Genomic DNA, 16110 nt, shown 5'->3' with positions numbered 1-16110 from the left:
GAAGGCTAAAGAAGATGGGAGCAAACTTTTGACTGCAACATTTTTTATCCAAACTTCATTATGTTTAGTACCACACAATGAACCAGAAGGACAGAACAGTATATGTTGTTACTAGTTATTTTCTTTTTGAATTACTAAGTAAATTTGTATTCTGATGACAGGATATTCTTCTGTTATTCTGTATTATTCTGTTACTATTCCTCCAATTTCCTAGGTTTTTCTTTTTTATTAAATGTAAAGGCTGAGCCTATTTGTTGTCAGCTGTCAATTTGAAATGTTACAAATGTTTTACAATAGTTTTGGTAAAATATTGTGGATTTACTCATTTTCCTTCTCCAGAAGTTTGTTTATGCTGACAGCAAAAGAGGATTTGTAAAAGCTGTAAGGCAGGATAGGCTTCTGGATTTCTAACACTAGAGGTTTTGCAATAAAATCTAAGGATAGGATTGACCCTAAGAAACCTTTCCCAGGTGCTTCCACTCATTCAGCCATAGTGGTAGAAAGCCTTCAGGTTGTGTTAGTCCACTCTAAGCTCTCTGCAGCTTGTGATACCCGGAGAGGTTTATTTAAATCTTAGCTAATTATTTCTCTGTTACAGTGCAGGGTAGATAACCCACAATCCCGGTCACCTACTTAAAGCTTGTTAATTTTTACTTAAATTGATTTCTGCAGGTCAAGCTTTCCTTGTACTTTAAGAAGGAAGGACAGAAATCTGACACTTCCTTCTGCTTCAGAGGAGGTTTGAACTCAGTCAGATGCTGACTTCTAGATTAAGTTTGGAGCAAGAACTTCCACACAGCCAGGCTACCAGGCAGAACTGGCTGACTGCTGGCATTTGCTCTTGACTAGCCTCTGGGAAAGAGACCTTGATTGGTTACTTTACACAGAATTGGGCATCTGTGGGATTTGCTATTGCAGTACCCTCTGTCTTGCCTGTGATCTTGCATGTAAGTTCTGTGCATGCACAGTTAGCTTGATGAGTCTTGAAGGTCTTCTGTAACCATTCAACTTAAAGGATGGAAAAGGTGTGCTTAAGCTAGAAGAATGGACTTGCATTAAAGCAGATAAGTGTTCCTGCTACCTCAGCTGAGGCGGAGTTTCCATCAGCAGAAGGGTAGTAACTAATTGCGATGGAGAAGAGATGAAAAATATTAAACATCTGAATAAATTTCCGCAGCAAATCAAACAATGATGTTTGACCATGGCTTTAGTCTACTCTAGCACTGCAGTCTGGCATATCCTTTGGAAGGCAACAAAAAAGGAACTTGTCTTCTTGGCCACTACCGTACACAGGACAAATTGCATCCCAAATGAAAGCACCTCTCTTCTCTGGGATGTTTTCAGTAACAAAATCAGTACTGCCTCTGAAGGCCTGGGCGTTGCCTGTGTACAGTCCCTGTCCTTGCTTCAGCTTACACGGGTGGTAGTCCTTTCTTCTGGCACCTCCTTGTGGTCCCCTACTCCCTTAGGCTGCCTCTCTTCCAGACTGTGCATGCCAAGTATAAAGTCTCGTCCTTTCCTCAACTAATCTTTTGAAATGTTTTCTAACAGTGAGCTTACATATGGCTCCTTCTGTTAGCAGTTTCTTAATCAGAAAACATAGAACCCACACAGTTTCTTCTGTTATTTCAGACTTTCCAGCAATTGCCTTTGTTCAGCATTTTCAAGTTACTTTTTTAGTCAAGCTATGAATGTTAACCTTTTCTGAATCAGTCCTGGGAGACCTCTCAACATCTTGTTTTCTTTAAAGTCTTCTTGGACCATTGGCTCTAGTCTCAGTAATGCCTTGGAAGACAGAAGGAAATCTTTTTCTGGTTCGAGTGGAAAGTGCAAAATATGTCACTATTTTTCCCTCATCTGATGCAGAGTCAACAGTTTCAAAACACTGGGAAGGCATACAGAAAGAAACATTTGTCACTTAAAGTATTAAAACTGTAATAATTACAGTAGTTTTTTAGGTCATGATGATCTAAGAGTGATGGATTTCTATTAATGTGCAAATAGCATTTGATCATCACTATTATTTTTGTGACCTTCACAAGTTAACCTGTCAGTACTTGAGGCAAAGTAAAAAAAATGGGTCATCTTACAGAACTCTTTTTGAATCACTTTCCAAAACAATCCTCTAGTATTTGAGTGTTTACTGCTGTACAGAGGGTCTCACCTGACCACAGAAGCATACTGTGGTTCTTTAATTGATACTTAGGTCTTCCAGGAAGGAAATACAGAAATTTCCTAATACAATTTCCTTATGCAGAATGGAAGCTGAAAGGCAAAAAGCCAGTACTAGTGCTATGGTACTACAGTGTTTAGCCTACAGGCTTACAGTGTTTACCATACAGGTAAGTCATTCTTATTGAAGGGAATAAAAATTATCTGTGCATTCTTTGTTCTCATAAAATGTATATGCAAATATTCATTTAATAGTATAATTGTGCAGAATTTGTTTTTTAAAAAGTCTTTGCTGTAAATTTTTACAAGAAATTTTTGCATTTTAAATATTGTTAATTGAAGTGCTTATGCTTTTCAGATACAGAGAAGAGGCAACCTGACATCTTTCATGCTTTGAAATTGGGTAAGCTGGCAGGATTTTTCTACTGCCTGGTTCCTGTAACCACTCAGCATGTTTGTTTGCTAACATGGAAAACATAGTGATGATCAAATGTGTTCTGTTTTCACAACTGCTTTCTTCCTTTTCATTTTTAAAAATACATTTATTTCTGTGGTTTGAATTTATTTTTCTTCCCATTCCAACATGAGAAAATATTTATGAGATCCTGGTCATGTCCTTCGTGCCACAGTGGTGTGATTTAGTGTTTTCTATGACTGTGCTACTTTAACGTGACATTTTTTCTTGTATACATTAAGTACAAAAAACAGATTTGTTAATTTTTTGCAAAAAGCATGCTGGCCTCTACTCCATGCATTGTAATTGCTATTAAAAGTTGCTTCAAGAAAAAAGTGCTTCAGATCTTGTCTGTTCTCTCATGATGAAGAGTGACTTTCATGAGCACACCACTGATGAATCTATTTTGTGGGAAACAGAAAAAGCCAGAGCCATCCTGTTGATTTAAATTTGATCCAGACTGTGATGGGTTGCACTCCTGGTGACTGGCTAACTGCTTTCTAGTTACCTATTTATCTTCTTAAATATGGGAAGAATATTAAATCTTAGGAAATTAAGTCTTACATCCAGTGACAACATGAGAAGGGTCCCATGAAACCTGTGATAGTCTCAGGAGAGATTTCCTTCTTTTCCTGTCATCCTTCCCTTACTTGGGCTAAGATGCCCCAGGCGGTGGGGCTAATACAGTCCTGGTATGCATTGGGCTTAGTAAGCCTGTCTGGAACTGTACACAATATGTGGCATAGAAAATCTGATCTGGTGGCCTTCTATGACGGAGTGACAGCATTGGTGGACAAAGGGAAGGCAACTGATGTCATTTACCTGGACTTGAGCAAGGACTTTGACATGGTTTCCCACCACATCCTTATCTCCAAATGTGATGGGTGGACCACTTGATGGATAAGAAATTGGTTGAAAGGCCACAGACAGAGGGCGATTAATGGTCCTGTGTCCAGTGGAGGCTGGTAACAAGCAGTGTCCTCCAGGGTTCTGTTTTGGGACCGATGCTTTTTAACATCTTTATCAGTGACATCAATGATGGAATTGAGTGCATCCGCAGCAAGTTTGTTGATGACACCAAGCTGAGTGGTGCAGTTGACACAGTGGAAGGAAAGGATGCCATCCAGAGGGACCTCAACAGACTCAAAAGGTGGGCCTGAGTGAACCTGGTGAGGTTCTACACAGCAAAGTGCAAGGTTTTGCACTTGGGCCGGGGGAATCTCAGGTATATATACAGAATGGAAGGAGCAGTCCTTGAGAGCAGCCCTGCAGAGAAGGACCTGGGGGTCCTGATGGATTAAAAACTTAACATGAGCCAGCAATGTGTTCTTGCAGCTCAGAAAGCAAATGGTATCCTGGGCTCCATCAGAAGAGGGATGGCCAGCAGGGACAGGGAGGTGATTATCCCTCTCTACTGTGTTCTTGTGAGGCTTCATCTTGTATACTGTGTCCAGGTCTGGAGCCCTCAGTACAAGGAAGAACAGGAGCTGTTGGAGATGGTCCAGAGGAGGGCCACAAAGATGATCAGGGGGCTGGAGCACCTCCCCTATGAAGACAGGCTGAGGGAGCTGGGCTTGTTCAGCCTGGAGAAAAGAAGGCTGCAGGGTGACCTAATTGCAGTCTTTCACCACCTAAAGGGAGCCTATAATCAGGAGGGGAGTCAACTCTTTGAAAGAGTAGTGCTGTTTATCTTGCTGAACAACTTCTGCTCTGAACAGTTTTTCTTGTATTCTCACAGAGTAGATAAGGCGTAATGGTTTGAAGGTGAAGGAGGGAAGATTTAGGTTGGATGTCAGGGGGAAGTTCTTTACTATGAGAGTGGTAAGGTGCTGGAACAAGCTGCCCAGAGAGATTGTGGATGCCCCATCTGTGGTGGTGTTCAAGGACAGGTAGGATGTGGCCCTGGGCAATCTGGTCTAGTATGAAAAATGAAGGTTGGTGGTCCTGCTTGTGGTGGGAAGGGTTGGAGATTCATGATCCTTGAGGTTCCTTCCAACCCAGATCATTCTGTGATTCTGTGATCTAGAGCACTGAAAGCTGTCTGTACGCCTGCTGACTGTGGTATATGCATTGAGAATTAGTAAGCTTCAGCACAGCCTTGAGTCAGTCAGATTTCAATTCATCTGCCATAGTCAATCAGAGGTCTTTTTTCTTCTTAGCTTCTTCCGTGCTTTTGTTTGCCGTATGACATCAAAAAAAGTATGGGAGCTGGATGAATTTAAACTCTCTTCAGAAAATGCCCCTGACTAACCTCATACATTTTTTAAAAATTCCTTTTCCTCTCTTTATTATGATTTAGACAAAAAAATACTACCCATATTTTGCATAGTTTTTTTGTAATCTTGGTGACTACCAGCCTTTTATGTGGAAATGTGAACATTAGGTTTGCTTTTAAAAAAGATGACAGGAATAATGCATAACTCTTGACGAAGGAGTAGGGAAGATTGGAGATTTAATTTAAATATCAGAAACGGAGTTTAAAAAAAGGACTTCTTTCTGAGTACAAGAAAGTTGAGCACTGTAATGGACTCTTTCCCTAAGAGGCTGTGGCTTCTCATTGGCAGTGGTTTTTAGAAAGAGAAACCACCTTTGTGGAAGGAGTTATGGTCAGTATGACATTGTATGTTGTTCTTCCTACTTAAATAAAGGTTAACCTCCATTGTACTTTCTTATTCTAGAATTGTGGCTTTCTGTGATTTCTGTCTATGGAAATTGAACAGGGATCTTAGTCCTGCTGAATGACTGTGTCTCAGCATCACTGCTGTTTCCTGTACGTCATCTTAGGACAATTTTATGGAAAAGTTACCTACCCCACGTGAGATATTCTGTTGTTTGTACAGCCTTTATGGCTCAGTTTTGTAAGCCATTTCCAGTTAATGTAGGCCAATGTCAGCAAATCTAAATATGTATTAATTCACTGAGAAGTTATCTATTGCTGATGTGTAAATTATTTTTTTATCACTGTTTTACAGGCAACTTTCAGCTGGTTAAAGAGATAGTTGATGAAGACTCAAGTCAAGTCAATGTTACCAATGTTGATGGCGCATCTCCATTAATGATTGCAGCTGTAACTGGACAGCTGCCCCTTGTCCAGCTCCTTGTTGAGAAAAATGCTGATGTTGACAAACAGGATAATGTTCATGGTTGGACAGCGCTAATGCAGGCCACATACCATGGGTAAGTTAAGTACTGTTGAGGTCTAACAGCAATTTCCATCTTCTTAGAAAGCCTGCACCAAACTCAAGGCAGTCACTTTTGCCTGTGCCCTGTTTTCTGGTCCAAAATCCATTCTTACAGTTCCCCTCTTCAGAAGTTCTCATTAACTTTTCCAAAATGTGTTTACCGGAAAACTTGTTTTCTCTAAGGCTGTTTTATAAAGAGTCAAAACCCAGAAGGGTGGGTACTTCATGTGTAATCTCAGTCCTACAGTTGGCAATATTTAAATGCAGGAGGCTCCTGTATTCAGTATTCCTCTTGTCTGTGAAAACAAGGACTGGAAATCCTTATACTCCAAAGAATCTCTGCTACCCCTTGTTAGAAGCAGCAGTAGTTGGTGGTGTCATCTGTGCAAGCAAGGTCTATGTGAGCCAAGAACTCTGAAGGATCGAGTTACTCTGTGTGCTCTGAAGATGCAGAATGGGAAAGCAGGATGAAGAACACATTTTTAAGGAGTAGAAGAAAAGTAAGGGAAGAATGCTGAGGAGCTACACTGAGAATGCAGAGGTTTTGTAGAAGATGAGAACAGTTGTTCTTAATTTTAGGTTGATTTTATTTGGTGTGTCTTCAGATAGAAGTAATTCTCTGAAGTGGAGATGCTGAGATTTGTTTGTTAGCTTCTGTGGTAGAGTTGGTGGTCAACTATTGCTGCTTGAGAACATTTGTTCTTTTGAGTTGGTGGTTATGCGTGACAGTTTGTTTTTATTCAAGGTCAGTCTTGAGGAATTTTGTATTGAATATATTTCCCATAACTTTGCAGTCTGTCGACTTATTTTGTAGGCTGTAGTACAGTATTGGTTTTAATTTGCAAGGCAAGTCCTGCTTACTTTTTCAGGAATATGAGAAAGGAGAGGGATTGATGGGGATTGGATTGTGAGTCCTGTTATGCAACTTGCTTTTATGAGCTTTTGCTAGAAGGTGTTTGTATTATCACTATAGCTGATATTTTTATGCATTCTAGGCACTTCAAGGAAATATCTATCTCTAAGTGAAGACTGTCTGGAGTTCAAAATTATTTTTAGTCACTTTGGCTTTTATTATATGCAATTTCTTACCTGTTATGAATATGAAGTTGTTTTTATTTGTTAATGGTGTTGTATAGTGATTTCTGGAACAACCTTTGTATTTCCACTTGCTTTTTACCCGAAATTTCATTGGGAAATTGGCAACAAGTTTTAGGATTATTTCCAAAGGGCACTTAAGAAACTGATTATTTAAATTAGTTCTTTAAAGCAGACTTTCTGCGTGCCAATTAGTGCAGTTTGTAGTAAGTAAAAAGTGTGTGACAAAGTAATCATCGGAGCTCTTGACTAAATTGTGGACAAATTTTATACTTGGTTAGGTATTGCAAAGGTAAAACTGATCTGTAATTGAGGAGAAATGGTATAAAAGGATAGAAATGAAGCACTGGTCTTCTCTCTTTATCTCTTTCTCTCATATAAGCAATGCTTTTTTTTTTTTTTTTTCTCTGACTTGAAGAAACAAAGAAGTTGTAAAGTATTTGTTAAACCAAGGAGCTGATGTCAATCTTCGAGCAAAAAATGGATATACTGCTTTTGACTTGATAATGCTGCTGAATGACCCAGGTATGCTATTTCAGAGAGCACCAAGGAAGTGTTTGTAATTGCAACATAAACAGATAAACTCAAAGTTACATTGAGGTTTCTACAGATGATTGTTTGAGGTCCATGCTTTACTGGACCAAATAAGGATACTGTCTGAAAAATATTTTTCCTGAATTAATTGTTCAGATGGATAAATAACCATATGGGCTAATTGAGTTTGTTCCTCCTGTTTTTGTTTTTGAAGGTGTTTTAAAATGTGGTGTTTTTGTCATCAGATCCTGTTCAATGTTATTTTATTGTTGTGGCTCGTGTGTTCTGTAGCTTCTTCAACACTGAACTAGGAACTGGAGTTAGAAGTTTCCACTTAGTAAGAAGCTATGTAGGATCAGGACAAAGAGAGTGCAGTCATAGAATCACAAGGTTGGAAAGGACCTACAAGATTATCTAGTCCAACCGTTCTCCCATTACCATTACCACGAAGTACTAATCAATTTCAGCGTTGCAGAAAAAGGCACAAAAAACCTCAACAGCAATTCACCAGTTCACATACTTGAGCCTATTTGGAAAAATGTAGGTAGGCAAGCATCACTTCCACATACAAAAATAAGAAAAGTCACATGTTAGTCTTAAAACCGTTAGTTACAGGAGTGCTTTAGGAAAAGTCAGCATGCTTTGGAGAGATCTCAATTAGATTTTATTGTAGTTTGTTTAGCTCATCTAATTTGGGACTTTATTGTTGACCTTACCTGGTACCTGGATTGCTTTCTCCAAATTTGAAAATCCATACTGCTAATGGAATTAGTGTGTTTTCTCTGTGTTTACTCAAGATGGTGTTTTTGGTCACTAGCATGTATCTTTTCTTTGTCTAAAGTTGATAACTAATAGTATGAAATTTTAGAAAATGAATACAGTGAATATATTTTTCATATGATTAACTTCTTGTAGGACCAGATAGTTCATCCTGTTGCCTGTTCAGAAAGAGGAATATATAGGTCAGTTCTGTCTGCCCTTCTGAAAGTCTTTTCTTATTTCTGCATAAAACACAATTTTACAGAATATTTTTTTGCCTTCCTGTCCTCATCTCATGTTTGTTCTTTTTTTTCTGCCTTTTCCTTTCCTTTTTTCTTACTTTTTTTCTCTTTTTTTTTTTTCTTACCATGTCTTTTCAGTCCCTTCATTGTCCAGGCTGAACTTCTCCTTTCTCTTTGGGATTTAATTTCAAGCTTCTTTTCTGCAACCTGCACTTGAAGAAAGAATATTCATTTTTCTCTGCTCTCTTCTATGTCAGGTGAGAAAAGGGAGCACCACAGTGCTGTTCTGAACTTATGCAGAGTACTAGAGCAGGCAGTTCACTTGGTCATACCAGAGATTCCAGCTGAATCATATTCTTATTTATACTGCTAAATATCTTTAGAGAGGTGATGGTAAGACTACAGATCATTGTGTGGGGAGAAGGGGTGGGAAACAGGACAAGAAACAAAGATGTCAGTACTCATCTGCATTGAGAGTTTTAGATTTATTATTAAACTTTAGTGGGAGTTACAGGAAAATCATCAGCATTATCAGTCGTGATTTGGCAAAGCAAAATAGAATAAAAAGTATCTTAATTTATTTCTTTTAGACACAGAACTTGTACGGTTACTCGCATCAGCGTGCATGCAAGTAGACAAAGACAAGAATAAAATGAACAACAGATCATCTTTGCCTTCTTCCAGAAGTAGGCAATCCTTAAATGTCCCAATGCTGCCAGATGACAAAGGAGGTCTAAAGGTAAATACTTTTATTTATCCTTTATTTGTGAAGCAGAGAAGGTCATTCCAGAGAAGTAGTTTTTAATTAATGTGTAACTAGTTGTTGGGATCTTTGCCTTTCTGAATTCCTAATTGGCAGTGTTTCTTAGTTTTATGAAATGTAGTATATGTCCTACTTTATTTCTCTTCAGGTAACAAGGCAAAGAGAAGACTTTTAAAGAAGAGTCAGCATCAAAGCACGTTTCAATGCCTAGAAGTAGGGGTGATAATTAAATAGTGGAAGATACTACATTCATAAGTTTGGAACTGAATTTCCATTATGATCCTAGTTTTAAATCATGCAAATGTAATCTAATTTTCGTAGACTTTTCCTGTACTCACAACTAATCTTCTCTTCTTTGGAATGGGAGTGTATGTGTTACTGGATTTTTTTCTCTCTCTCTTAACACAATGAGAAGCTGCTTTTTATCTTTTTGTTCTAGGTAGAAATTGCAACAGTAGTTCTTTATATTTTGCTTTTATAGTTGACACTAGAAGGAAGAAGAATGATGTAGGAGGGAAACAGAAATTCAGGTCATGTATTCAAAAATTCTGTGATTGTGTGCAGGACAGCCAGAGAAACTGAGAGGCTGTCTCTGTCATCTAAATGTAAGAATAATGAAAAGGAGTTTAGATTCATCATGAAGCAGCAAGCTTTTAGGAGGGTGGGTAGACTTCATTGAAATCATGAATGGAAGTTGGCACTAAAAATTATGAATGTCATAACAGACCTTTAATATGAAAAATGGAAGAACATGCAAGAGTGGAGGGCTTACATGTCCTCTGTGTAGAATAACTGCAATGCTGTATCCTTAATTAGAAATTAGCAATTAACCAATAGGAAAAAACAGTGGGTGCCATTTGAATAAGGATATTGTGACTTATGTGGTCTGTTATCAAAAAAAGAAGAAAAAAAACAGATTAGTTTATTCTGTTGTTGTTGCTGTATTCATTTGCTTAGGTGAACATGTTTTGGTGATTATATGCCTCAGAGTTTCTTTGCATCTGTGAGCTCACAATTTTTACATAAACATTACCAGAATCTTGGAAACACATGTGCTAATTTCCAGACTATTCCTGACATGAATTTTGAAGATCATTTATAGTTCTACTTTAGAATCTGTCCTACAATTCTTGAAGTGACAAGTTGTTATTTTCATGTGATTATCCTTTGGTATCAATTTCGATGGACCTTTTAGGAATGCAGTTATCTAGCTTTGCCTAGTCTTTACATTGTGTAAAGCACATCAACAGCTGATCAGACTTCATCTCCTGCAGAGATATGGGGCAAGGGCCGAATTGGAGTCATGTAGGATTTCAAGGTGAAAGTAGAAAAAAAGTAATTTTGAAAGATTTGTCCCTAATAAAGATTTAAATATGAATATTCAAAATATTCACATTTAATTACGTGTGTCACACCCCGATCCCTGGTTTATTTCACCAAGAGAGAAGACAGTCACTACAGTGTACTTCACTGGCACACCCTGTCCTGTTCTCTGGTCTTGCACAATTTCTCCTCTTCTTCAGAAAGTCGTGCTTGGACAATACTCCACAACTTGTAGAATGTTTTAATATTTGGTCTCAAAGCAACAAAACTTCATATTATCTTCAAGTCTTAATCAAGCACTTTTCCAGCAGAAATTGTATTCTATATAATTCTGTGTGTGTGTTTAAACAGATAGATAGTTAGAAACCTGGAAGCCTATATAGCTTCCTCTTGCTTATAATGCTTTATTACCTATTTTGTCTGATTGTATTTTCCACATCTTATTCTTCTTACAATGTTCGGAGAGTAAAAATGACATTCTCAGAGTTGCTGGGGTGGTCATCAAACTCATCTTGCTTTTGAGCAGTGTGCAAGGAGAATGCCTAAGTGAGGATCTGTCTTTTGCAACAGATGTTCTTCCGTTTGTACAGCTTCTCTGCATGGAGCCAGGACAAATTGCCCAGAAGTTTTCAGTTAGGTATTTATGGTGACTCAACCAAAACATGAATTTTCTATCTAGGTCAATGCAAATGGCAAAACATGGAATCTTCTGAATTGCAGGAAATGGAAGAATGACAGGGAACTTCAGGGGCCCACTTGCCTTTATGTAAGGAGAACAAATGAGTATGACAGGAATTTCCTCAACAAGGTTTCTAATGTCCTTTCTCTGACTGTGATGAAGAAGATCTCATGATCTTCCTCCACACCTAGTTCTACTGCTTGTGGGTTCCTAGAGTCAGATTTTTCTTCCCCTGATCTAATCCAAATCTCTCTTGCTATATTCTATGTTGATTGATTATTTTTCAATTATCAGTGTCCAGCTTCATCTTTATAAGAACTACATACATATTTAGATATTAAATTCTCCTCATCCTCTTATTTACTATTTTCTTACTCAAATTTCCTTGTTTGCAGGCTATGGTTCCTAAACTTCATATTATTTCTGTTATGTCTTTATCTGTTTTAAGGTGAGGTATCCAAAACAAATCATGAAATTCTAACTAGGGTCCTAGTTGTGTATCTCATTAAATGGTTGGAAACGTACCTTTTATCAAGCAGTAGGATTCTGTAGATTTGTTCTTACAGGACCTATACTTAGTGGGATGATACAACTCTGATTTCCATTTTTCTTCAGTAGAGTTGCTTTGCTGCTTATTCCTTTTTATGTATTTGTACACTTGATTTTCTCTTCTTACGTATCACCTTCTGAAAAATGTCAATTTATCAGTATCATTTAGAGCATCTGTCCAGATGTCTTACACAAACTATACAAAATAAATTCTGTTTCATCATTGCTTTTATTAATGAATATTTCCAAACTCGTGTTCCGCTAAATATTTTCTTCCAATTTGAGAGTAATTTGTTGCCAATTTGTTTCTTGGTATGTCTTTTGGTCATATTACTTTCCCTATACTATTTTTACTGGGAGCATATTTCTCTCACTCATTTAGAGTGTGGTACATGGAATAGTGATGAGCTTTATTAATGTCAAGCTATGTCAAATCTACTCCTCCCTTCAGCCCACTTTAACCCGTTATCCTGACAAAGAGAAAGACTGATTTGGTGTGATTTATTTCTGACAAACCCATGCTAACTTTCTAATATTGCTATAAACATCTAAGGTATTTCTTAAGTGGCAGCACCATTTTCTAATCTTTGATACCACTGCATTCTCCCATTGCTACTAGATCTTGGCCTTTTGACAGACACTATTTTCATCTGTCAATACTTTTTTGTTACTTGGCTTTTTTCAACCTAGTTTAAAACCCTTTATTCCATCTTCTGTATGTCTATGAGGCAAAAGGTTTATGGACAGGCCACAACCTTCTGCAGCAGCACACTGAAGACTCCAAAGCTCAGATGAGTGCACTCTAAGTCCAAAAAACAAATGAACCTCTCTGCTAGAATTCCTTTCTATTCCTTTCTTGCCAGAGAGACGGAGAGCAGGTGTTCTGTACTGTAATGTAGTGGCTGCTCTTACTTTATTTCAGGTGACTTTGTGGTGAGAGCATATGTTAAGAAATTAGAAGCACTGTAAAGAGTAGCAAATGTGAGAGGAACTTACATGTGATCTTTTTGCTCAGTGAAGCTATTTTGATCCCTTTACAAGCAAACCACATTGTACAAGCAGTCCCTTTTGTAAGCTCATTGTTCTCCACATTAGAACTAGAGGGATTTTTTCACCCTTTGATTTCCTTCTGGCAGGTGAATAAATGCTGAACTCTGTGGTTTTTGTTTCTTTCTCAGAACCATTTGTCTCTATTGCCTTTCCCTCAGGTCTTTGTTGCTGAAAGTAATGTAAATCTTTATTAGTTATGGCTCCAAAGAGATACAAAGGTACTTTATCCATTACTAATACTCTGTGTGGATTTTAAAATCATCTTAATGATCATTTGCTAGAGGGATTGATTTATGGGCAATAAGTTTACAGCTTATATTACTTATTTCTACTCTACGACAGTTGGGAAGAGTTATATCAGTAAGCAGTTGAAAATTATTAAATGCCAGGGAGAGTGTGGGATATATATGGTGAGAGTAAAGGCTAAGTATAAAGAGTGATCTACAAAAGTACGTGTCTGGACTGGACATCATATAAAGCAGTCTTGATGAAGTACTATAATTTTTAAATGACTAAATTTTTTAAGTGTTCTATAAAGCAAAGAAGAGACTCTACTAAGAACTAATCAGACCATCTTTAGAATCTTGACTTATTTGCCTCCAAGCCACGTGATGTTTAATACAAACTGTATGGGTCTTCTTAATATAAACTGTAAGTCCTGAGTAACCTAGAGAAATGTAACAGGGGAACCATCCTCCATACTGGAAGCATCTTGCGTCATCCATCTACAAAAATACAGAAATCTGTAATCTATTTGGATAAATTCTGTTTTGAGAAAAGTTCAGACATTATTCTTATATACGATACCTACATAGGTAGAGGCTACAGGTGCAGTAGTCCTTAGGCAGTATTGTTTTATGTATTGTTTTATTTTGTTGCCTTGTTCTTTGACAGACTATAGTCTCTCTCCAGTCTGGGAGTGTTAAAGTCTGTAGAAAGGCACTATATGTATTGTGAATCTTGATTTTAACAGTAATACTGTCAGAACTCCGTTGGTTTGCCACTAATTTTCAAAATCTGAAGGAGAGGCTTCTATGCAGCTCCAATAATTTCTATGTATGCCTCTAAAAAGAAGAAAACATGCATTCCCATTCACTGATGCCATTGAGCAGAGGAATGGATGGTAAAGTTGAAAGTTTATTGTCAGGTTAAGTATTTTCTGAGTAGCTGTAAAGATTTCTGGCTCAAATTAACATAATACTGTTGTCTACTTCATCTTTTCAGTTAGTGTGCAAAAGTATTGGAAGCTATTTTCCGAATGAAGAATAAGGACAAAGATTAATCTTACCTCTGCCTGATGTAGAAGGATTCTGTTGATATTTGCAAATCATTTTTAACATTGCGTTTGTAGTTTTGCTCTGGAATTCCTTTATCACTGCAGTAAGGATTACCTAATTGTACATTTCTTTTCCTCATGCTTTATTTTAGTTGGAACTAATTTGTTCTTTTTCCTTCTCAATCCAGTCTTGGTGGAGCAGGATGTCCAATCGGTTCCGCAAGCTAAAGCTGACTCAAACATTGCGCCATGGATTTTCTTCCAATCAGTTTGGGCCTTTTCCTGATGAACCTGAATCTTCATTAAATTCCACCATGAAAGCAGTTCCACAGAGTGACACAAACTCCTCTGGAACTACTGATGCTCCTATGGCATGGGTCACAAATAACACAGGTAATGATAAAGCTGGAGTTGTCTGATAGGAAGTGAGCTCCTGTGGGATAGTCAAGATGATAGTATTTCTAGTTTATTAGTTCTTGTTTAGTTTAGTGTAGCTGAAAGGTAACAAATTCTATCTGTATGGTGTAGAAAGAGATACATTTGTACTCCTGGCTGTTGATGGTGCTGGATGGTTGAGGGCAACCTTCTTTCAGCAGGGAAATGCTACAGTAACACTGGTACTGCTTTGTAGCAGGAACCCTTAAATTTGTCAGGAATGGACAGCCCACTCGAGAATTGTTCCTATCCTCAATAAAATAATTTATATAGTGAAAATCAGTTTGTTTAAAAGCAATCTGAGAAAAAAGTTCAGAAAAGCCCAAATTATAAAGAAAACTTACTGAAATTGTACAGCTCTCTGTGCAAAAGTCCCACAGTTTCTAATGTGAAGAAAGACTACTGACTTTAATTTAGGTATATGAGGCATCAGTGAAAATGTGATTCTCTGTGCTTACTGAGGTTACAGCTGCTGAATGTTTCAGAATGGTTGTACTAGCTGATCTTAGAAATCTTTTTGAACCATAGTGGCTCTATAGTTCTGTGCAAACAAAAGCTATCCTTAAGAATAAAAAGCAGGGGCATGCAGACAATAAAACTTCATTTATATATTTTTCAGGTGTAAACAGTGCAAAAGGAGGGAAGGACGATGAATTATTGACAACCATGGTATGTTAAACATTCTTGGCATGTTCAGAAGACAATGCATTTAGTGTTTACTTAGTGTTGTTTGTTTGTTTTGCTTTTGCTTTGTTTTGTTTTTGTTTTACATGATATACAAGTCACCATTACAAATAGAACTATCACTGGTTGGTAGTCAGTGGAGCGGAACTGACAAACTGTGATACATATGTTGTTCTATAGACTAGGAAGTACTACAAATAGTGCAGTATGACAGCTCTTGATGAATGCTGACTTCTTTCATGAGTTATCCTTTTGTATGATCAGCAATGAATTAGTAAAATAGATTGACTGAATGGCTGATTACTCACTGACAAGTGGTATGCTGTGAGGAAGACATGAAACATAGCAATCTGGAAGTGAGAAATAAAGTAAACCGTGAAATAGTTTGGGATGTATATTTATATTATTCTGTTTCTTCTTTTGTTGTGCTTTATCTTCAAGTTTTCCTACAGGTTACTCCGTGGAGATGTCATTAAATTTGGTTGGTGATCTTTTATTTTCTCTTTTAAGAAGATTGAGTAAATTTTGATAGGACTCACTGACAGAACTCCAGGGAGCCAGTATCACTTGTGCTGCTCTTTTCGTTTTTTCTGGTGAATACATGTAGGGCAGGAACAAACAGTTGTTCAATATTTCCAGGTGTCTTATCTAGGAGATCAGAGAGGACAGCCTTACCAAGCATCCTGTTTGTTGTTTCTTTGGAAGTTGCTTGTTAACATTCCTGTTAAAACTGATGAAGAAAGGGACAGTTTGTGCCACTTCGTGAACTGTATTCTTTGTACTGAGTGAAAGAACTTCCTTATGCCAATATGCATCTTGGATTCTGTCCGTTATTATGTGCTATGCATCTTCACAGATGGTACTTTTATGTCTCATTTCCATTTAATTTTGTTTAAAAATGCATTTGTCTCCA

The 16110-nt window shown here is 37.5% G+C and overlaps 1 protein-coding gene across 3 annotated transcripts in view; it reads left to right on the top strand.

The window, feature by feature from the left end:
* The window catches only part of ANKS6 (ankyrin repeat and sterile alpha motif domain containing 6), a 38795-nt gene that overhangs the window by 5867 nt on the left and 16818 nt on the right, over nucleotides 1-16110 (top strand). For all 3 annotated transcript variants that reach the window (XM_031589117.2, XM_090137255.1, XM_031589115.2), the window contains exons 3-8: nucleotides 2531-2575; nucleotides 5599-5803; nucleotides 7322-7428; nucleotides 9029-9177; nucleotides 14267-14471; nucleotides 15133-15182. In XM_031589117.2, coding sequence (XP_031444977.2) covers nucleotides 2531-2575; nucleotides 5599-5803; nucleotides 7322-7428; nucleotides 9029-9177; nucleotides 14267-14471; nucleotides 15133-15182 — 761 coding nt within the window. The remainder of the gene's footprint in view (nucleotides 1-2530; nucleotides 2576-5598; nucleotides 5804-7321; nucleotides 7429-9028; nucleotides 9178-14266; nucleotides 14472-15132; nucleotides 15183-16110) is intronic.

Source organism: Phasianus colchicus, chromosome 3, assembly GCF_987193195.1.
Source record: "Phasianus colchicus chromosome 3, bPhaCol1.hap1.1, whole genome shotgun sequence".
Classification (NCBI taxonomy): Eukaryota; Metazoa; Chordata; class Aves; order Galliformes; family Phasianidae; genus Phasianus; species Phasianus colchicus.
The sequence above is the reverse complement of the archived record's forward strand: the minus strand, read 5'-3'. Positions and strand labels throughout refer to the sequence as shown.